The 23,240-nt window shown below is 44.6% G+C and overlaps 3 protein-coding genes and 1 pseudogene across 3 annotated transcripts in view; 2 read left to right on the top strand and 2 right to left on the bottom strand.

Moving 5' to 3' along the window:
* The first annotated feature begins 8,626 nt into the window (after positions 1–8,626).
* Positions 8,627–11,063, top strand: LOC125521878 (glycine--tRNA ligase, chloroplastic/mitochondrial 2-like). Its single transcript, XM_048686940.1, has 9 exons — positions 8,627–8,750; positions 9,008–9,098; positions 9,186–9,290; positions 9,377–9,415; positions 9,654–9,743; positions 9,849–9,950; positions 10,083–10,164; positions 10,261–10,346; positions 10,478–11,063. The coding sequence occupies exons 1-9, from the start codon at positions 8,647–8,649 to the stop codon at positions 10,574–10,576; spliced, it is 798 nt and encodes a 265-aa protein (XP_048542897.1). The 5' UTR covers positions 8,627–8,646; the 3' UTR covers positions 10,577–11,063.
* Positions 11,064–11,715: 652 nt separating this feature from the next.
* On the bottom strand, positions 11,716–19,218 carry LOC125524401 (annotated as a pseudogene).
* A 147-nt stretch (positions 19,219–19,365) lies between these two features.
* On the top strand, positions 19,366–20,936 carry LOC125524193 (glycine--tRNA ligase, chloroplastic/mitochondrial 2-like). The gene is made up of 7 exons (XM_048689268.1): positions 19,366–19,410; positions 19,497–19,535; positions 19,792–19,881; positions 19,987–20,088; positions 20,190–20,271; positions 20,368–20,453; positions 20,589–20,936. Exons 1-7 carry the CDS (start codon positions 19,366–19,368, stop codon positions 20,685–20,687), a joined length of 543 nt encoding a protein of 180 aa, XP_048545225.1. The 3' UTR covers positions 20,688–20,936.
* Positions 20,937–21,565: 629 nt separating this feature from the next.
* The window catches only part of LOC125524184 (F-box/kelch-repeat protein At1g26930-like), a 38,930-nt gene continuing 37,255 nt past the window's right edge, over positions 21,566–23,240 (bottom strand). Inside the window, exons 5-6 of the mRNA XM_048689257.1 lie at positions 22,053–23,181; positions 21,566–21,939 (exon numbers count right to left, since the gene is read on the bottom strand). Of these exons, the coding sequence (XP_048545214.1) occupies positions 22,094–23,181 (1,088 nt within the window). The 3' untranslated portion in view covers positions 21,566–21,939; positions 22,053–22,093. The remainder of the gene's footprint in view (positions 21,940–22,052; positions 23,182–23,240) is intronic.

The following is a 23,240-nucleotide window of genomic DNA, read 5'->3' as shown; positions in this document are numbered from 1 at the left end:
TCCGCCGGAGATGACGCTGAAAAGCAGACGCTAGGCCCACCCAGACCCAGATGGGGCCCAAAACGGCCTAGATCTGGGCCGGAAGGGCTCCGCCGCAAGCCATCGCGCCGCCCCGCAGCCAAGCAGCCGCGCCACCCGGAGCTGTGCCGCCCGCGAAGACAAGCCGCCGCCGGATCCGTCGCCGGCCTAGTATGTCATGAGTGCTTTGGAAACTATATATTATCATGAGTGATTTGTTAATGGAACATTCAGCATATCAAAATTAAAAGCTTTATTTGTTGTTGGCTGATGAAACACGAAATGATATACTATCATGAGTGCTTTGATAATTATATGGCACTCCAAGCTTACGATTGTACTCAAGAGTTTGAGTTGATATATAAACTTGTGATGTTACCGTCTAGTGCTGTACCGATATACTCTGCATGCTCCCGGTTATTTTTGACCGGTACCTTCTTTGAACTGATTTCTGTCCATCGGATCCGCAGCGATTTGTGCGAGCACACCTGCCGCTGACACGCAGGTGTGTCTCTGGGCTCTCGTGAGTCACACGCTTGGAGGCTTTCCTTGTTGCACGAGATAAAATGTTGAACGCAGCAGCAGCTGTTTTACGAGTTTGTTAGCGCCCGTATCAGCTGCTAGCGTTGAATGAGAGAACGCTTACGTGAATATTTAATATTTGTGTATATATTTTTTCTCTAAAGCGTCTATATAAGCACCTAGCATTGTAAATGCACTTAGGGGAGGTGTTTAGTAATAAACCCGTCTTTTTTTAAACACCGGTGCTCATTTGTACGGGGTAACGCTTAATTAGGCATCTTTTCTGTACGGCGTCGTATCACGTGAATCCATCCATCTTGGTGAATCCGTGCATCCGCTCATCGTCAATCGTTTGATCAAGATATTGTGCCTGCTGTTAGTTCGGCCTCTTTTTGCACAAACACGCCCGCCTCCAGCCACGTTTGCCCTGTCAATTTTGCAAAATAAACCCCAGCGACGACAGCTCTCCCAGTTCACCACTCCCCAATCGTTTTCCAATCTCAGAGAAAGCCCGCGACCTGTATCACAACGACGGCGACAGTGGCATGCATCTGCCTGATCAACCACGGCCACGGGTAATCGCCACGACGACCACGAAGGAATCCAACTCCCAACTCCCGATCAGCATGGTGGACAAGTCCTCCTTGCTGGATATAACGCAACCAACTACCTTGGCGATTTCTGCTGTCAGGGACAATGAATCTGCATCGACTTCAACGGCTAGAACCTGCTTGCCCTCTTTCCTCCCTAATTCATGTGGGGACCCTGAATTTTCCTCAGCATGTACCCATCAGGAAGCCCATCTCACTTGCACTGCTATGGCCACAAAAACCGCTACAGCTGCAGACAATGAACTGAATTTAAGTACGGCACATGGAGCGTCACGTAACAAATCAGAAAGAACTCTTATTGATTTGTGTACGTTGTAATGGATGAAAAAATAAGTCTTTTGTGAAAATGTCTCTCTGTTATTTTTTATGACCTGTTGCCGTGTTGCATGGAGTATACCAAGTTGCAGGAGCATCATTATATACTAAATTATGTATCAGATCACTTTGCTTCAGTCTTTTCCGTCTGCATTGTTGGCTGAATACAGATTGGGATGTACTTCCTATGCCAATATTGTGTCATTTCTCTGGCTAATTTACAAGGCTTATCATGTACATGTGGGTGCAGCAATGGGATCAACAAATAGCTGGCAAATGCAGATGAGCAGGAAAGGATTTAGTACACCCATAAAGAAGCAAGTGTGCCTCTCTTTGTAAGTCAATTACTTTCACTGACTATGGTTGTATTCAGTTCAGTTTTTTGTTAGTGAAGGTGATTATTTATTCATTATTTATGTTCCAGTGCTCGTCTTTTATACCTGAGTGTGAAGATAATTTGAAGCCTAAAGTGGGGATGACATTTCAAGGACTGAAGGCTATGGAGGAGTTCTACAAATCTTATGCACATCACTCTAGTTTTGGAGTTCCTATCGGACAACAAAAGAAGTTGGAAAATGAAGTGGTTCGTACTAAACGATACATGTGTAACAGAGAAGGATTCAAGTCAGAGAAGGGTAACATGATTGGCGATACATCAAAGAAAAGGCGTAAGAACACGGACGCAAAGTGTGGTTGTGATGCACATATCTTTGTGAAGTTGTCTGCTAATGATACCTACACGATAGAATCATGGGTCGAGCACCATAGTCATGGTCTTCTGTCACCTGATAAGCGTCATTTGATCAGATCAAATCGCCGAGTTAGCGATAGAGCAAAGAACACATTGTACACATGCAGCAAAGCAAGCATAGGCACCTGCCAGGCATACAGGCTCCTCCACGTCAGCGAAGGTGGGTTTTCGGAGGCTGGATGCACAAAGAGAGACTTGCAAAACTACTACCGTGGCCTCAGATTAAAAATCAGGGATGCAGACGCGCAAATGTTTGTGGCCCAGCTAGGTAGAAAGCAGGAAGTTAATTCAGCATTTTTCTATGATTTCGTTGTGAGTGATGAAGGAAAGTTGGTGTATGTCTTCTGGGCAGATGCCACAAGTAGGAAGAACTACAAACATTTCGGTAGCGTGGTATCCTTTAATTCTACATATACTACTAATTAGTATGACATGATCTTCGCATCATTTACAGGAGTTAATCATCACTTACAAAGTGTGTTCTTTGGTGCTGCATTCTTACTAAATGAGAAGAAAGAGTCATATATTTGGTTGTTTGATACCTTCCTGAGAGCAATGGGAGGTGTAGCGCCGAGACTCAGCATAAACAATGAAGCTGCTAGCATCAAGAATGGAATTGATAAAGTTTTTCCAACCTCAGTACACAGATTGTGCATGTGGCATATAATGGAAAAACTACCCGAGAAGATTGCACCCGTGATTAGAGAAGAATCTGAATTTTGGAAGAGGATGAACGCAAGTGTATGGGGTTCAGAAAACCGTGGCCGAGTTTGAGTTAGAGTTGAATTCCATAATTTCAGACATTGGGTTGGAGGATAATGAGTGGTTGACTAAAAGGTTTAGCCTTAGAAAGTCATGGATACCAGCCTATTTCATGGACATATCACTGGCAGGCATTCTGCGGACTACTTCAAGGTCTGAAAGTGCAAATTCATTTTTTAACCGATTCATTCATCGCAGGCTCACTTTTGTTGAGTTCTGGCTTAGATTTGAGACAGCTTTAGAATGTCAACATCAAGAGGAGTTGATTGCAGACAATTCAAGCATCCATAGGACCCCCCCAATTAGTGACACCGTGGGCAATGGAGAGACAAGGTAGTGAAGTATTCACATATGAGGTGTTTGTGAAATTTCAGGAACAAGTTATTGCTGCAAGAGACTACTGTTGTGTTCAAGGAATTGCACAAGATGAGGGAATTAAAATAGTGACCTTCACAGGTGCTAGTAGGGTAAGGGAGGTCCGATGTGACACGAAAACCATGATAGCTAACTGTTCATGTAAGTTATTTGAGTCACATGGAATCCCATGCCGCCATATTATCCAAGTGATGCGAACTGAAAATCAACAGGAGCTTCCAACCTTCTATATCATGGAAAGATGGCAGAAACGGTGTAAAAGGTATGGAAGTTATAATAATTACTACTATTTTTTTCAAATCATATGGTTGACATCATTTTTTTGTAGTGTGAGTGTTTACGATGAACAAGGGAACCTTCTAGAAGAAAAGCCCGCCGACTCCTTGGATGCAGCTGCGAGGAAGAAGATTTCAACAGTGTGAAACAAGTTGGAAGATCTAATTCAAAGTGCCAAGCAATCAGATGAAGGCACGGAATTTTTGGTAGCAAGTGTTCTGAGCATTGAGGAGCCTCTGAACCAAATGGTTCCTAATGCCATCAAGCACACTGGGGAAGAGGAATACGAGGCGTTTATTGGTTGCAACATTCCTACTCAAATTGACATACACCCGCCAAATGATGCTCATTTGGTTGGTAGATGTAAAAGAATAAAAAGAGGAAAGGAAATGAATGGGGAAAAACAAAAGGAGAGGAACAAGGAAGCCAAGGCCAAGGTTGCACGCTTGTGCAAGACATGCAACCAAATATGTTTTCATGACAGTCGCAATTGTCCAAGCAAAAAAGGTCAAGGCAAAGAAACCATGAATGTGCAAGACATGCTTCCAAATGGTCAATCATGATAGCCGCAACTCCGTAAAAGACACATGGCTTAGTAATTCCATTTTGTTAGTTTTACTGAATTTTTTCAATCTATGTAATGGATGAGAAGTTATTTTTATTCTCCAGCTTTTGTCTTATTTCTATCACATTGGATGCGTGTTTAATTCAATCTATGTAGTGGTCAGAACATGCTTTGAGTTCCAGTTGTGTCTGGTGCTTTGGAAGCTTGTTCTTGTTTATGTATTGTTCAAGAAAATTTGAGTGCAGGCAGAGGCACTAGGTTTCCAAGGAGCAGCAACAGGCTGTTTTATCCATGGATTCATTTGGGCTGCTAGCTACTATTAGCCTATATCATGTCCAGAAATTTTGAAGATACATCAGACTGCCATCATTTGAGTTATATTGCATCATGTAGTATGTAAGGGACACCTCAAATGCCAACAGGAACATGTAATAAGAAATAGATGTGTGTTTCTTTAATTTCCATTCACAACACTGAACCTGTACAAGATCACAACTCTGAAGCTGTACACCCAACAACAGTTGCATTCTACAAAATCACAATCGACATTCAGAAGCTCATTTGCAAGTACTACATGGATACATCGAACAAGAACAAGTAGTACAGGCATTCAGAAGCTCAGTGTGCAAGTAGTACAGGCATGCAGAGACTTGGTTGTCATTGCTCTCCAAGGGAGTCTGCAGCAAGTCGCAGTACACTCTGTACTCGGTGCCCACGCTACTCTGCAGCGTGTAAGTAGAAGGTGCAGATGTTACGGCCGTCGGTGGCGTCGGCGGCTGGGCCGGCGACGAGGTGGACGACTCCGGAGGTTGGGGAGGGCGGTTGACTCGGCGGCGGAGACCTCCGACGTGCTGTACGATTGCAGAGGTTCGCTGGCGCCTGGACAGGGCGAGCCAGATCGGCGGGGCCGTCGGGAGAGCAGCGTGGGCGGAAGGGATTGGAAACAGATTGAGGTTGTGATGTTTTTCATTGTCCAGAGGGCACTTTTGCAAATAAGAAATCCAGAGGCGGGCGGTTTAGCGTAAAAAATACATTCAGATGAGGAGGCACACACGATTTACATCCGATGATTGAAAAGGAGCGGATACATGGATGCACAATGGATGCCGGATTCACGTGAAACGACGCCTTCCTGTAGAAATAGACATTACTACTTTAGAAACATCCAGTTTATTTTTCTATAAGCACCTTACTAAGCACATATCATTGTACAAGGCCTTAGTGTTTTTAAAGGCCGCTACTTTCCTTGTCCATTGACATATTTCAGTGCAATGTTTGTAAAGGCTTCCAATTTGCATACTGTGTCAAATAATGGACGTAAACACATGCGAAGCCTGTCTCCCCAGCTGTAATGGTGGCACCTTGCATGACAGTGTTGACAACGTGGCGTGTCACGACATGCGGGCATCTCCCCGGAGCAGAGGAGTAGAGAGAGAGATGCCGGAGAGGCGGCGAGCAAACGGTTTCGCCGGCCGATGGCGGTGGAGGGTGCCGTGCACCGGTACCAAACTGGCCCAGAGCTCGAGCGGCGGCACTTACGGCGGCTTGATACCGTGGGCTCTACTAGATAGGGTTCCTGACGCCGTTGATTTGTCGCCGTATCGAATTATCACACGGTCTGGCATGTATTCTTGGCTAAAAAGAAAAGGAGGATAGATAGGGTTCCTGTTGTGGCCGGAAGGAGGAAAATTGTCAGGGCGCAAGACGACCTCACGCATGAATTGAACCACAAGCTACATGGAAGTATTCACAGTTGAGAAAACAGAGCAAAATCAAACTACATGCAAAGCAGACTTCAGAAAACAGAGCAAAAGCAGAGCCACCAGAAAAGAAAAACTTACCAATATGCACATGTTTGGAGAGCAGAGCAGTTGAATACTTGGTGGCGATTCGCGCGAGCACACGTGGACGTGGGGAGGTCTCTCCGGAGCAGAGGAGCCGTGAGAGAAAGGTGGCGGAGAGGCGGCGAGCCAAGGTTTCTGCCGGCGGCGATGGCAGAGGTGGCCAGAAGCCGGAGCCGGCGTCGGCGCCATCCCATTCCTGGGCTCTATGTCTTGGATCTGTAGTTACCACTTACCAGCTAGGGTTCCTGAATCCTGACGCTATCGAGGTTCAGGTTTTTAGTTTTTGGATCGCAACACACTTTAGTGTGTGTGTGTGTGTGTGGGGGGGGGGGGGGGGGGGGGGGGGGGGTGGCACTCTTTGCTCAAACAAAAAAGAATAGCATCCTCTCTTTTGTTGAGGAGGAAGATGAAGTCGCTGGAGCAGAGCAGTCTCCATTTTTTCTTTTCTTTTCTTTCAGAACAAGACATTCTGGAATATAAGAGGCTGCCGATCTCTCCGCGCACAATACAGTAGCTCGAATACATGATGCATTCTGGATAGATGATTGACAGCATTGATTGCTTGGTTCATCCAGAAACCAAAAGAAAAAGATAAACTGTGTAAAGAAAAGAACTCTGCAAAATGTAGGAACATATAACAGTGACTGGAACTGAATAAAGGACCATCGTAAGGTTCTATAACATTCAGACACGGCAATATCGACCAAAACCAAATACTACTATATGACAACATACATTACTTGGTGAGCTTTGTTATGGCTGAGAGCCCACCAAATTGGGATACATGAAAACAAACTCATTTACTAGAAGCAAAAGTACAGGGAGGAGGAACTTATCCGTAGAACTTGGTCACTTCAGGAGACAACCATCAAATAATTAGAAACTGATAGCAGAGGTTCCTTATCGTCCACACTTGAGCAACTAATCCAACAGCCATCAAATTTCTACCAATTCCAGTAAACTTTAGAAATTGAACTAGACAAATCATTGGAAGAAACAGAAAACAACCTACAAGTATTACACTCTACAAGTATTTAGAAACAGGGTGCGCTTAGTCACACTCTACAAGTATTTGGAAACAGGGTGCGCTTAGTCACACTCTACAAGTATTTAGAAAAACAACCTACAACTTTAGAAATTGATGTTCAGTGTGCGCTTAGTCACACTCTACAAGTATTTAGAAACAGGGTGCAAACTGATAAGTGGTTAAGTAGTGGTGTCACACTCAAGAAGTAATCTCCAATATATTTATTTTCCCATGAGTGGGACAGACTCGACTGAGACGGCTCCGAGTCCAACCATGAGCCATCGCCCTTCGAGTCACGCCACTTGACTTACTACAACAAGACCCACCCGAGGGTCTCGAGATGCCGGCGGCGACGGCGGAGGTTGCCCGGCGTCAGGGACATCCCGTCCCAGAGCTAAAGTGGGGTCATTGCGGCTTAATATGTAAGTGTTGGGTCTGTGGCGGCTTAGGATTCCTGACGCAGTAGATTCGGCTTCGTAGATCGAGTATCTAAATACCATAAAGTCTGGTGTGTGTTCTCCTTGCTAACGAAAAGAGAGTTATCAGCCGCCAGTAACGTGACGTGAGAAGGCAGCATCTCCATCGGTGCTGTGGTCGGAAGGAGGAAGATTGTCGGGCCCTAGGTCGACCTGACACCTGAAACCTCAAGTTACAGCCAGGTATTCAGAGTCAAGAAAGCAGAGCAAAAGCAGAGGAAGCCACATGCAAGTATTTAGGATTCAAATAGCAGAGCAAAGCAGAGGAAGCACAATTGCAGTCTGTATCTATATATGCCATCAGTTGATTCAGTTCTGAATGTCCATCTTTGCCTGCTGACTTCTGCCTCCACAAATCTCGCTGATAACTAGAGTCTGAGTCGAGGTTGGAACGAAGATGAAGTCGCTGGAGCTTAACAGAGTTTGCAATCCAGGCCCAGATAGACATAATGAAGGGATCGCCCGCAGGTAAGCCGTCCAGGATGCCAGACGGACAGTTCATGGTCGACATTCCTGTTGTGGATTGTTCACCGTCGAAACAAGCACACTCGGTTTGGCTTATCATGCTTTCTGCCTGGGCCTCCTCTGGAAGTCTGAATTTTCTGCTCAAGGATTCCTTCTGTCTGATAATTGTTCAGATTTCGTTCACCAATCTGAGCCTTTTGCTTGGCAGGCTGCACGTCATTTTTGGAACATGTTTAGTATTTGGATTCTGCGAAACACTCTTCGTCTATTGATATAAGTATACATCAAGGTGTGCTGATCTGCATGCTAGAGGTAGTAGAATATTGTTCAGTACATTCTTGTGTTCTGCTTATTCTTATTTTATCTGCATCTCATTGAAAAGGAAACACTTGGTACGATGCTCGACAAAATGGCACGTGCTGAAAATGTTGTTGGAGAGCTGACCCTTGTTCTCGGGATAAAGGAGGGGATGATCCCAGTTGTCAAAGATGCAGCTGCATTGGCTATGTCAGATCTTGCCACTTCCATTGTTACAGAATTTACTTCACTCCCTGGAATTATGGCACGCCATTATGCTTCAAGGGATGGTCTTCCAGAAGAGGTACATTTGTTGCCAACTCTTAAGCTGAGTAAATTTTCATGTCAAATATTGCAGAAGCACTGTTTGAGATAACACTTCATAGGTTCTCTGGCAATGTTTTCCCAAAAACAGATGCTGGTATAGTCCTTGCGGTTGCTGATAGGTACTTCCTGCACATATATTGCCATCGTTAAACAGATGCTAAACTGAAAATACAATAAAATGTTGCTATATTCGCCTAGAAATGGTTTTAAATAGCAGGCTTAGCGACTTTGGTCCAAACACATGAACAAACATTCAAATAGCGCGCTATAGCATCGCTATAGCGTTTAGAAGAGGTCCGCCGCTAAGAGGCATAGCCCACTATTTAGAACTATGATGTGCAGAGAATCTTGCTTCTGCTAATGATTTTTTTCACAGATTGGACAGCCTAGTGGGTCTGTTCGGAGCTGGATGTCAGCCAAGTTCTTCGAACGATCCATTTGGACTGAGAAGGATCTCTTATGGATTGGTAAGGGGATCTGAAACGGCAAATATCATTAAATATATAATATTTTTATACAGGTCCAAGTATTAGTTGATAAAATATTTTATACAGGTTCAAATATTGGTTGAGAATAAGAAGAACTTTGACCTCACAAAGGCCTTGACCTTGGCGGCACAGGTGCAGCCTATAAGAATAGACAATGACGTTATAAATGAGGTCAGTATATATTTCAGATCATCACTGTGTTACTATGTTCATATGAGTACATGGTTTTTGACAACTCTGATCAAATTTATTCTTGGGTAGTGCAATTTGTAACACGGAGACTGGAACAACTTTTGGTATGTATCTCCTTGACCTGTAATGACAATAGAGTTATTACTTATTACGCATAAGGCTGTTCTTCTCCAAGATTCTTGTATTCTACCCTCTTGGGATGTACCGAGAAAAGAAATATAAGATACCCCCTCCGTTCCATAATTCTTGTTGTGGTTTTAGTTCAGATGGAGTACATAGACTATATGTGAGTAAATTTCATGTCCTTTTGAAATGACTCGTTGGTTCCCCATTTTTCATCAGGTGGATGAGGGAATTAACTATGAAATAGTTCGGTCGGTGCTTATGGAGCGTGCGAACTGCCCTTATCTGGCATCACAAACGGCAGCTGAAGTAAGAAATTATAGATTTCAAGTTTTATGTGCTTAGCACCTCTGCTGAAATTTATGGAAGCATCCTGGGTTTGTGGTGATGGTCTTGCTATGTGGAAACTTGAAGATGGAAGCATTCTCAAGAACTGAAGATTTCCCAAAAATCGTTGAGGCGTATTCTAGGCCAGTTCGAATTATACGTGGGAAGCAACTCGAGTCTGCTTGGGAGGTACAAGCTGCTTTTACGTAGACACGTACCAATGCAATTCTTTAACATACTCAAAGTGCAGCTTGAAATTGGAACTAACCTTGCCGTTGTAGCATTATGGACGACCTGCCTCACCATGAATGCAATATGTAGGTTGACACAAGCGTATTCGAGAAGGACGAAGAAAAAGCCTTGTGGAGCGCCTATTTGGAGGCTGTCGACAAGATCCATCCTGGTAACAGAAGACTATCTTCATTTCTCAAAGCGACATGTATCAGGTCCACAGTTCATACAGCTCACCTCTGCGCTATTCTGTTCACCGCTCTCGCAGGTGTTGACGTCAAAACCTTCATCGAGGCCTCCCTGCTTTTGATACAGCCTCTGGAAGATTTCTTCAACAATGTTTTTGTCATGGCGGTGAGAGTAGAAAATCTTTGTTTTCCAGATCTATTGCGATTCATTTCATTTTACCGTTTGACCGTGTATATATGGACATGTGACTTTGCTGATTAACCTTTGTTTGTATCTCGTGATGATCCATTGGACAGGAAGATGAGAAGATCCGCAACAACCGGCTGGCACTACTACAAAAGGTTGCGAGTTTGACGAAGGGGATAGCTGACCTCTCGGTTTTACCAGGGTTTTAGTTAGCCTTGTAGCGCTGAGAGCGTGCGTCCCATTTTTGAGCTGGTGTCATTAAGTTGGAGCCATTTTCTTTTTTGTACTTTTGTTACTGGTCATTCATCTGGTGGAAAATTACTGGGAGAAGAATGAGAATGTAACTACACGGGATCGTCTTTGATTGGAGGATATCAGTTATGAGGTGTAACTACAAGACGAACCAATAGACAAAATGGGGTGTTGTTTATGCTAGTTGTTAAATGCATTTTCTTCTTCTGTGTTGTGTTGCTGATATTATCTGGGGCCGTCTTTGATTGGAGGATGGTGACCCAGAGAAAATTTATTTGGCATTCATTTAGATCTTACCAATTTCAAGCAGATCGGGCGGGCGCTCCTTGATGTTGAGATTTGTTGGTCGATGTATAACTTTGTTTGAAGAAGATTGAAACATTTGCAGCTAGCCTTTCTTCCTTTTGTCTGTTGGTTCCTGATCACTTTGGTTAATCTTGCAGCTAGCTTTTGCCGGGTTGTTGTTGTACTATAATCTTCCTTTACGTAGTTGTTTTAGGAAGGGCCTTCACATTACAATGGAAGAAGAGAAATCCTGAGGGCACCTATGTATGTATGTTTGTACTCCTATGTATTAAACCAAAATGTTGCTGAATTCTTCCAGCAACAATATCTGTGATGTGACTTGCTTTTACCCGTGTATGATATGGTTGTGTTAATCAAACTGAACCAAAGCCACTAGCTAATGTCAGACGGAACACGAGTATTGCAAGTGCAGTAAAAGAAGGAAAAACATGTCCAGCCTTTCGTTGTTTTCGGTTGAAGGTTGTTCAAACGACTCTCTAGAAATAAACAATTTCATCTAAAAGAATAAACAATTTGAAAGAAAAATCATGATTTCACACTCTTAGAGCAAATTAATCTATACCAAAGTACGAGTAAATACATTTTCAGAACAGCTGACTGAATTTTGTCGGGTCCAAATTGTTTTTTATTCAGAGTTTGGAAAATCTTGAACAAAAAAAGGAGCAAGCTAGAGACTGAATTCGATGTTCGGCGGTAACTGGTAGTATTGTTGTACAGTACAGATAAAGTTGGGTGATGGAGATGAAGATCATCAAAACACAAATTGGAACACAAATTGCAACTGGAAATAACAGCTAGTGACTAAAACTCGGATGTTTCTGCAGGCACTTTCTCTTGAACTGGTTCATGTCTTCTCTTTTTGTATCATCAGCGGAGTGCTCCCAGGAAATTCAGACTGAGAATGAGGCACAGTCAGGACTGCATGGAAATAGGAACAGAAACTCCGTGTCATTCAAATCATGGAGCAAACTGGATAAAGAAAAAATTATACAAAGCGAGTACAAGGTAAGTAACTTACTCATATCTTGCATGCATCCAACCATTATTCAGTTGACCGACTCAGCAACCCATCACTGCGCACAGAATTTGGTCGCCCCCGTATGGCCTTGTGGCAAACAAATTCCACACAGGCGGTTGCCCATCTGGGGTCCATGAATGAAGCTCAACCACCTTTTCATCACTAGAATTGTTTGGATGCCTAATAACAATCAGCCGGTCACCACACGCTCGAAAACCCATGTCCCAGCCATTTTTGTTCTTAGACTGTACATGCAATTTCCCAAGAGTGATCCACTTGTTTTCCAGCTTATCATACTGCTTCAAATCATTATTCTCACTGTAATCAGCCGCATAAAGCTCATTGTTCACAACTGCAATGAGCGGAGGAGCTCCTGGGTTTGTCTCGTTGAGCCCCTGAGACATGTTGTCGATGAGCCTCCATGACCTCTGGTTCAAGTCATACTCCTCACCGCATCTCAATACCTCGTGGCTACTGCTAATACCACCGATCACATAGAATTTGCCATCCATGAACGCACCAGAGCATCTGAACCTAGCCCTATTCATGCTGGGAATTGGTGTCCAAGTGTGTGTCTCCGAGTCATACATCTCTGCGGAGCTCAATTTATTAGTAAGAGAAGAATCAAAGCCTCCCGCGACATACGCCTTTTCAGCGACACTTGCTGACCCAAACCAGCGCCGCGGGGTGTTCATCACATCAGCCAGCCATGTCCATGAATTGGTAAGGATGCTATATCTCAAGGCAACACTTCCGTAGCCCCCAAACACCAGCAGCTCGGTTCCTACAGCCAGCGACTCCCAGACGTAGCTTTGAGCCGGTGGCATGTTGGGCACATGGATCCAGCGCCCAGTGGACGGGTCATAAGCCTCCCACTCCGGAGGATTATTACCGCAAGAGAGGTAGAGCCAGTGCTCTGCGACCCCATTCTTGCGACGCAGGCGGTAGATGTCCCCGTCGCGAACCAGGGAATTGAAATCACGGTTGAGGGAGGCGATGGCTCCATATTCCCATCTGGAGAGGCGGTGGAGGCAATAAATGAAGAGGTCACGACCTATCACACCAATCATATTGCTCCATGACACCTCTCCCCCTCCTGAGAAAAGTCGACAAATTAATAATTGACGGGTAATAACTTGTCACCTGAAGCCTGATGGCAAATTGTCTCTGTCAGAAAAGTATACCTGGAAGTGGAACATCCATCGGGCAGGAAGTGGACTCCGGTGACCTTGCTGATATCCTGCAGATTACAACAACCATTTGAACAGTTAATTTAGGTATAAGAATTGAAGAGTTACGACAACCATGTAGCTCGGCGCTGGCACTACCTTTTATCACCATGGGAACCAGAATCCACCAGTTGCACGTCAATTATAGGATTGCTCGGATGATTAGTAACTACGCCGATCCTCGAGACAAACTGCAGATCAGCAGCTGCACCCCCAAATTTTGCGGAGACCTCTCTTAGGCCTGTCATATGCTCGATGCTGATTAATGCAGCACCATGTCGATATTGTTTCCACTGCTCAGACTCCGAAAAAAGTTCAAGTCGTTGGTCCACCATTTGGGGGATGGCGTCGAAAACGAGCCTGAGCTTCAAGAGATTAGGCATTGCGTCCGCCTCAAATTTTAGCCAAGCTATTCCACTCATGAACCTCAGCTTCAAGTACTTGAGAGCTGTGAATCCAGCACTCATGCCAAATATTATCTTAATAAGTGGCGACTTCTGCACATACAACGACAGAGCAGTGAGGGCGGGCAGCCCTCTAAGAATATAAACATCATTGACTGACAGTCCATCCACTGCAATCTTCAGAATGCATAGGTTGCCAAGTAGTTTCTCCCACAAATGCATTCTGCAAAATATGACGGGGCTGTGCGGCGAGACCTCAAATCTCTGGAGATGGTGGGGTTGTTTATTCAAAATCCATCGAGCTGTTGCTCTTGAAGCATCACCATAGCTAACTGAGGATCCGTCAGCCACCAGTTTTACAGTTTTCAGGCTGTCATGTTTATACATTAAATAATCCAGAGCTTCCATGCTTCTCACCAGATGGTCGTAATCAGAAGAAGGCGGTGTAGAAATGCAAAGATCCTGCAGGCGGGACGGCTTGCAAAGGCTCAGATCGTCACCGACAGACCAATCCAGCAGATTTGTGTCAGGAGGAAGACTGAGATGCAACAAGCGTGTGAGATATATAATGTCCCATGGAACATAAGTGCCTCTTGGTGTATCATCCATAACATCCAGTGTTTCCAAACACTGCAGCCCTCTCATACGGTTCGGAAGTTTATGCAGACATCACAAGCAATCTTCAAATATATCAGATGGATCAGTTCTGATATGCCAGTGAGATCAGTCCTGATGTTGCCATTATGAAGGCCAGACAATTGAAGGTTTAGAACACGAACAAGCTTGAACTCTCCAATGCAAGGCATACACTCTGATAGTCCAAAAAATCCAAGTGACCGTACTTGTGACTTTCTGATGTTTGCTGGAATCTTGGCATATTTTGCATCACCAAGTTGGAGAGACAGTCGACGGACCTTATGAGAAAGTGCCAAATTCTTTCGATTGTAATCTACTACCACAAGGAAATTGTCTTGAGCATACTTGTGCACAATAAGATCATGCACCACGGCATGAACTGTGCAGGACATCACCTCATTGTTGAAGTTGACAGAGACAGGTTGGATGAATCTTCTATCAACAAGTTCATCGAAATACATCCCTCCAACTTCTTCCATATTCTGCCCTTCACTTGCAGCAAGAAACCCTTCAGCCACCCATTGCCTGACCAGGTCATGTTTGAAGATTATGGAGCCCTCTGGATACATACCAAGTTGGAGCAAGCATGTCTTGAGGTAATGAGGAAGGCTGTTGTAGCTGAGGTTCAGTACCTGTCTCGTTCTTTCTGAAGTTGAATTTGATGACAAACAAGACACTAACGAATCATGTATGTGTGTCAATAAATCCACTGATACAGAAGGCTGGTTTGCTAAAAGACTAGCAATGCTCATGGTGGCTAGCGGCAAACCACCACATATTTCTATAATTTGGCTTGAAACTTGTTTCAATTCTTCAGGACAGTCACTTTCAGAGCCAAAAATCCTGCCAAAGAATAGCTTCCTTGAGTGATCATCATCCAAAGGATTCATCTCAAAAACTTGTTCTGGGTCATCGCAGCAACATGCTAATGCAACATCTTCAATCTGTGTAGTTGTTATTATCCTGCTTCCTTGATACACTTGGGGAAAAGCTGATTAATAACATCCCATGCTGATGTATCCCACAAATCATCAACAACAACTAGATACCTGCATGTCAAGAATGCACGCATGTCACATTTATGTGTCAGGCTAACAGTAACAACCTGAAGTAATGTATCAACCAGAAGTTAACTTGAAGAGTTAAACTAATGGCCATTGAAGCTTTTCTAGCTTACTGAATCGAGGTTTTCTGGAATACCGTAAAGCTAGTCTGGAAAACATCCTTTCAGAAACTGACTTATTTTTGTGAAAAATGAAAAGAGCAACCTGTAGGGAAATAATATAATATACAGCGATTCCTGATATAGACAATTCGTGATACACTGATGCATACAACTAGTACATGCTATTTGGATGTGGAAAATAAAGTACCTTTTGCCATGTAGACAATTGCTGATATTTTCAGCAGTAATGCGAAGTTCATCAGAAGCGTCTTGGCTTGCTTGGGGCTGCTTCCGCTGGAATTGTGATAGCATGTCGCGGAAAAGCCTCTTCATATCAGGCTTTTTGGACACCCGGACGAAAGCCCGGCAATGAAATTTCCTCCCAATTTTATTGTACAACACTTTGGCAAGCATTGTTTTACCAAGACATCCAAATCCATGAATAGACACCATCCTGAGCTGCTGAATCTCATCATTAGCCAGCTGGGAATTGATAAACTTGCTCATCCGACCATCAATTACTAGGCCGGAACAAGTTTTCTCACAAGGCAATGGCGGCATTGGCATTATAGGCCCAATGGCTGAAAATCTACGTGCCGCCGAGGTGCTACAACAATGGAGCTGGTACCTCTCGTACCGTCGGATCGCCTCCCGGGTATAGACCGTGAATTCTGATACCTTTTCAACCATCTGCTGGTACCACTTGAGCTTCCTACGAGCACGAATGACATCAACGCGAATGGTTTTGGAGATAACATGTCCTGACACATCACGATCTGCATATTCAATCAGTTTCTGCCACTTGAGCCTCTTGGGAATCTTAAGTTGAGTCATCTTGTGGTCAGATTTGTAGCCAAGAGACTCAGTGGGCACAAAGTTGTCAATGCAATCTTGGATGTCACAAGATAACTCCCGTGCCTCTTTCATCCAGCACTTGGCCGCCAGGGGAGGTTCCTCCACCTCTAACAGATCTTCAAGGTATGCGCCTATTTCTTCAAGATCATCTTTGAGAAGCTGCGACCTATCATTGACCCCCTTGGTCAGCTTGCATCCATGAGGACCTAGCATCATGTCAAGCTTCTTAAGAAGGGGTCTCATGGCACCCAGATAAACACTAATACTGGCATTCATCCATGTGCCTCTACCTCCTATTGAAACATCTGAAAGAAACATAGACGAGAAAGAACGATTTAATTTACACAACGGATGTTGCATGTAATACATAACTACCAATACATGTTCACATATCTGACATTAGAAAAGTTAAATTATATCAATTTTGTACTTTGTACTTCATTCATCATATCCACCAACATATTTAAATTATGGAACAAACAAATTGCTTATCGACATTTTTTTGATAAAGAATGGACTTTATTGACTCAAAATGAAGCATCAAAGATACAAGCACAATGAGCGCACATCTGTTGTCTTCATGACTAGGACGCCCACAACCAACACTAACACACAAAAAAACACTGGCAAAGAGAAAGTTCATAAAAGGCAGAAGCTCAACCTTTTTTATTCAACCAGTTTGGCAGACGATCCACTCGTATCGTAGTACATGTGGATGAGCAATGTAATCTTGTGTCCGACCGGTTGTGGTCGTGTTTTATTTTTATTGTTTGTTTTCTTTGGCACCCAATGACTTGAACTTGTTTTCATGTTTAATAAAATTAGTTGTGTGCATCTTCTGATGCAGAGGCCGGGGTACTCCCGTATTTGTCAGTGCCTCATCATCATCTGGGAGTTTCCTACCGGCTACCGTAATTGTCAGTCTAGCCTAGCTGGATGCGGGGGCCAACGACGCCATTGCACCACACCACCTGGAGGTTGGGACTGCTATCTATAGGACATGTGTCACAGACGGCACACTTGTATACATGAAGCCCTAGCCGATTTGCATGTGCTCCACCTGCCAGATTGACATGAAACCGTCAACTACATTGCTCCACTGACAATCGCCGTTGATGGATGTCGCAGATGCGTCAGACATCGGCTACCAAAGCCAACACCATGTTGCCATGTGTCCACACATACTACCACGGGAAAAGACGGTTGAAGTAGCCCGGATGCCGGCACAAAAACGTGGCTGATGTTGCTGCTGCAGGAATGGAAGACAATGGAGTAGGGTGAGCTACTTCCCGCAAAAAAAAAGGAGTAGGGTGAGCTACCGTTTGTTGCTACAGTGCGCTAGTCAGAAGCCCACCGAGGCACACTGCCCTCTTCATCTCTGCCTTGCCCGGCCCCCACGAAGCTAGGCCTTCCATGCCCCTTGTCAGAGGCAAGTCCCGCCGCCACCCACCATGGAGGTTATGCCCGGTAGCACGCCGACAATGGTGAGAGGAGAAGATACAAAGAAGGAGCCTCTAGCGCTGGCGGCCTAGAGGTGTCACCAACACAAGGTCCTATTTTTTGATGGGTATTGGTGCAAAATATATAATTAGACACAAAGTTATGGTGAGCGTGGCTAGTGATATGCCTCAGAAAATAGCCATGATGCTGTTGGTGCACTCCGACGACACCCATCTCTACTATGGTCAACTGCCTGTGCACTTGCAAAATCACACATAGTACCAGTCACCAGTTTTTTTAGTGGCAGCAGTCGCCCTTTGATGTAATTCATACACATTTGCATCGAGAATTGTGTTGACAAGAGATCGACGCGGGAGGAGGAAGCCTCTGCTGTGGCCAATGTTTTGGATTTCATTTATCATTTTTATGACTAATTTCATGAATTTCAAAATACTTGTTGTGAATTTTAGAAAATGAAACGGCTGTAAGCATGTTCAGTCTCGGGGTTTTTTGTTTTCTTTTTGTAGGAGCTAGCAATACAGGGATAAAAAAGGAGAGAAACGAAGTGTAACCTTTGGGTTGGATAAAAAAGGACAACCCTCTCCTGCAGGTTGGAGCTAGCAACACAGGGATACAGAGTCTGGCGACGCAAAAACTATCTCTCGATCAATCTCGCTGGTTTTGGCAACAACAAGCAGTACAGGGATAAGAAAAAGAGAAAATGATGATGGTGGCTCTAAGCAAGTTCAGTCTCGGGGTTTTTCTTTTCTTTTCTCGGGGATGATGGTGGCAACAACAAGCAGTACAGGGAAAGGAAGTGTCACCTTGGGTTGGATAAAAAAGGACGACCCTCTCCTCCGCCTCCTCAGTAATGCCATGATCCAGCATCTTGTTGCGGGACTCGCTGCACTTTGGGCAGGGCACGGAGCCGACCCTCCTACAGGCTTGGCAGACGAAGGCGGGGCTCGGCCTTGGGGCACCGTCGAGGAGGGGCCTCAGCCCGCCGGCCTGGTGCAGCTGCCTAACATCGTCGGGGCCGCCAACGAGCCGGCCGCCGATGAGGAGCTGCGGGAGGGAGAAGGCGCAGCCCCGAGCCGCGAGCAACGACTTGAGATCGCTGCGGTGCGCTTTGCTCCTGGACACGTCGCGCACATCCACGGCCAGGCCGTAGCCGCGCAGCAGGGCGCCCACGGCGTAGTGGTCGGCGGAGGTGCGCGCTCTGCGGCACGACGCTGAAGCTGACGCCGTGTAGAGAAGCACCTCCGGCTGCAGCTCCTGCTTGCCGTGTGGCCGGGACGAGGAGCTGCCGCCAGGATCACCCATGTCCGGCGGCCTCATCCGGGGAAGAGTGTGGCTACTAGGGCTCCGGCGAGCGGAGAGCGGAAGCAGATCTAGACGAGGGAAAAGCGGTGCATCGATCTCTATATCTTCACTCCTTTTCTTTGCTGTCCCGGCCTCACGTAGTCACATGCATCGCACTTGTGTCTCTCCTGCCATTTTGTCCCGTCCCCACATGCTTTCTCACGATGCTTTGTTCGTAACACTACAACGAGATTTGACAATCTCATTGGTCGACGTACCTGCTGCACTGCTAATTCTTTTCTTGAGTCGGGCTGCACGGCTAATTAACTAGTCTCGATTCCGACAGAGGCATATGTCCTTTCTAGTGGTAGTACTCTTTTAGAATCCAAATATGCCTATACAGCCTATAAGAATAGACAATGATGTTATAAATGAGGTCAGTATATATTTCAGATCATCACTATGTTACTATGTTCATATGAGTACATGGTTTTTGACAACTCTGATCAAATTTATTCTTAGGTAGTGCAATTTGTAACACGGAGACTGGAACAACTTTTGGTATGTATCTCCTTGACCTGTAATGACAATAGAGTTATTACTTATTACACATAAGGCTGTTCTTCTCCGAGATTCTTGTATTCTACCCTCTTGGGATGTACTGAGAAAGAAATATAAGATACCCCCTCTGTTCCATACTACACTAGAACTTTGCGTAATTCTTGTTGTGGTTTTAGTTCAGATGAAGTACATAGACTATATGTGAGTAAATTTCATGTCTTTTGAAATGACTCGTTTGTTCCTCATTTTTCATCAGGTAGATGAGGGAATTAACTATGAAATAGTTCGGTCGGTGCTTATGGAGCGTGCGAACTGCCCTTATCTGGCATCACAAACGGCAGCTGAAGTAAGAAATTATAGTTTTCAAGTTTTATGTGCTTAGCACCTCTGCTGAAATTTGTGGAAGCATCCTGGGTTTGTGGTGATGGTCTAGCTATGTGGAAACTTGCAGATGGAAGCATTTTCAAGAACTGAAGATTTCCCAAAAATTGTTGAGGCGTATTCCAGGCCAGTTCGAATTATACGTGGGAAGCAAATCGAGTCTGCTTGGGAGGTACTGGCTGTTTTTACGTAGACACGTGCCATCACAATTGAGTAACAAACTCAGAGCGTATTCGACTGACGACTTGCCTCACCATGAATGCAAATATGCAGGTTGACACAAGCGTATTCGAGAAGGACGAAGAAAAAGCCTTGTGGAGCGCCTATTTGGAGGCTGTCGACAAGATCCATCCTGGTAACAGAAGATTATCTTCGTTTCTCAAAGCAACATGTATCAGGTCCACAGTTCATACAGCTCACCTGTGTGCTATTCTGTTCACCGCTCTTGCAGGTGTTGACGTCAAAACCTTCGTCGAGGCCTCCCTGCTTCTGATACAGCCTTTGGAAGATTTCTTCAACAATGTTTTTGTCATGGCGGTGAGAGTAGAGAAACTCTTTGTTTTCCAGATCTATTGCGATTCATTTCATTTTACCGATTGACCGTGTATATAGGGACACGTGACTTTGCTGATTAACCTTTGTTTGTATGTCGTGATGGCGCCCATTGGACAGGAAGATGAGAAGATCCGCAACAACCGGCTGGCACTGCTACAAAAGGTTGCGAGTTTGACGAAGGGGATAGCCGACCTCTCGGTTTTACCAGGGTTTTAGATAGTCTTGGAGCGAGCTGAGAGTGTGCGTCCCATTTTTGAGCTGGTGTCATTAAGTTGGAGCCATTTTTTTGTACTTTTGTTACTGGTCATTCATCTGGTGGAAAATTACTGGGAGAAGAATGAGAATGTAACTACAGGGGATCGTCTTTGATTGGCGGATATCAGTTATGAGGTGTAACTACAAGACGAACCAATAGATAAAATGGGGTGTTGTTTATGCTAGTTGATTAAATGCATTTTCTTCTTCTGTGTTGCGTTGCTGATATTATTCTTTGATTGGAGGATGGTGACCCAGAGAAAATTTATTTGGCATTCATTTAGATCTTACCAATTTCAAGCAGATCGGGCGGGCGCTCCTTGATGTTGAGATTTGTTAGCCGATGTATAACTTTGTTAGAAGAAGATTGAAACATTTGCAGCTAGCCTTCCTTCCTTTTGTCTGTTGGTTCCTGATCACTTTGGTTAATCTTGTAGCAAAAAATATCAGTTAGCTTTTGCCGGGTTGTTGTAGTTGTACTATAATCCGGGTCAGTAACATACGTAGTTGTTTTAGTAAGGGCACCTATGTATGTATGTTTGTACTCCTATGTATTAAACCAAAATGTTGCTGAATTCTTCCGGCAACAATGTCTGTGATGTGACTTGCTTTTTACCCGTGTATGATATGGTTGCGTTAAGTAAACTGAACCAAAGCCACTAGCTAATGTCAGACGGAACACGAGTATTGCAAGTGCAGTAAAAGAAGGAAAAACATGTTCAGCCTTTCCTTTATTTTCGGTTGAAGGTTACGACTCTCAAGAAATAAACAATTTCATCTAAAAGAATAAACAATTTGAAAGAAAAATCATGATTTCACACTCCTAGAGCAAATTAATCTATACCAAACTACGAGTAAATACATTTCAAAACAGCTGACTGAATATCATCGGGTCCAAATTGCTTTTTGTTCAGAGTTTGAAAAATCTTGAACAAAAAAATAGGGCAAGCTAGAGACTGAATTCGATGTTCGAAAAGTAACTGAGAGCTCTGTTTTACTGAACAAATAAAGCTGGGTGATGGAGATGAAGACCGTAGAAAGCATCAAAACATTATTGGAACACAAATTACAACTGGAAATAACATCTAGTGACTAAAAACTCGGATGTTTCTGCAGGCACTTTCTCTGGAACTCATTCATGTCTTCTCTTTTTATATCATCATCAGCGGAGTGCTCCCAGGAAATTCAGACTGAGAATGAGACACAGCCCGCACTGCATGGAAATATGAACGGAAACTCTGTCATTCAATTCATGGAGCAAACTTACTCATATCTTGAATAAAGTAAAAATTATAGTACAAAGCAAGGACAAGGTAAGTAACTTACTCATATCTTGAATGCATCCAACCTTTATTCAGTTGACCGTCTCAGCAACCCATCACGGGGCACACAATTTGGGGGCCCCTGTATGGCCTTGTGGCAAACAAATTCCACACAGGCGGTTGCCCATCTGGGGTCCATGAATGAAGCTCAACCACTTCTTCACCATCAGAATTGTTTGGACGCCCAATAACAATCAGGCGGTCACCACACGCTCGGAAACCCATGTGCCAGCCATTGTCCTTCGACCGTAGAGGCAATTTTCCAAGAGTGATCCACTTGTTGTCCACCTTATCATACTGCTTCAAATCATTCTTCTCACTGTAATCAGCAGCATAAAGCTCATTGTTCACAACTGCAAGGAGCAGAGGAGCACCCCCGGCTATATTGTTGAGCCCCAGAGACATGTTGTCGATGAGCCTCCATGACCGCCGGTTCAAGTCATACTCCTCACCGCATGTCAATACCTCGTCGCTACTGGTACGACCACCGATCACATAGAACCTGCCATCCATGAACGCACCAGAGCATATGTACCTAGCCCTATTCATGCTGGGAAGGGGTGTCCAAGTATGTGTCTCCGAGTCATACATCTCTGCGGAGCTCAATATGTTATGAGAAGAATCAGCGCCTCCCGCGACATACGCCTTTTCACCGACACTTGCTGACCCAAACAAGTACCGCGGGGTGTTCATCCCATCAGCCAGCCATGTCCATGAATTGGTAAGGATGCTATATCTCAAGGCAACACTTCCGTAGCCCCCAAACACCAGCAGCTCGGTTCCTACAGCCAGCGACTCCCAGACGTAGCTTTGAGCCGGTGGCATGTTGGGCACATGGATCCAGCGCCCAGTGGACGGGTCATAAGCCTCCCACTCCGGAGGATTATTACCGCAAGAGAGGTAGAGCCAGTGCTCTGCGACCCCATTCTTGCGACGCAGGCGGTAGATGTCCCCGTCGCGAACCAGGGAATTGAAATCACGGTTGAGGGAGGCGATGGCTCCATATTCCCATCTGGAGAGGCGGTGGAGGCAATAAATGAAGAGGTCACGACCTATCACACCAATCATATTGCTCCATGACACCTCTCCCCCTCCTGAGAAAAGTTGACAAATTAATAATTGACGGGTAATAACTTGTCACCTGAAGCCTGATGGCAAATTGTCTCTGTCAGAAAAGTATACCTGGAAGTGG

This window comes from Triticum urartu, chromosome 7 (assembly GCF_003073215.2).
Source record: "Triticum urartu cultivar G1812 chromosome 7, Tu2.1, whole genome shotgun sequence".
NCBI classification, from domain to species: Eukaryota; Viridiplantae; Streptophyta; class Magnoliopsida; order Poales; family Poaceae; genus Triticum; species Triticum urartu.
Note: the sequence above shows the minus strand (reverse complement) of the source record. Positions and strands in the feature narration are given on the sequence as shown.

Coding starts and splice junctions, on each gene's coding strand:
- LOC125521878 (XM_048686940.1), top strand. CDS start 8,647: ATGTCAAATATTGCAGAAGCACTGTTTGAGATAACACTTCATAGGTTC. Junction 9,291..9,376: donor ACAATGACGTTATAAATGAG/GTCAGTATATAT, acceptor ATTTATTCTTGG/GTAGTGCAATTTGTAACACG. Junction 9,951..10,082: donor AACTCGAGTCTGCTTGGGAG/GTACAAGCTGCT, acceptor TGCAATATGTAG/GTTGACACAAGCGTATTCGA.
- LOC125524193 (XM_048689268.1), top strand. CDS start 19,366: ATGCCTATACAGCCTATAAGAATAGACAATGATGTTATAAATGAG. Junction 19,882..19,986: donor CATCACAAACGGCAGCTGAA/GTAAGAAATTAT, acceptor GGAAACTTGCAG/ATGGAAGCATTTTCAAGAAC. Junction 20,089..20,189: donor AAATCGAGTCTGCTTGGGAG/GTACTGGCTGTT, acceptor GCAAATATGCAG/GTTGACACAAGCGTATTCGA.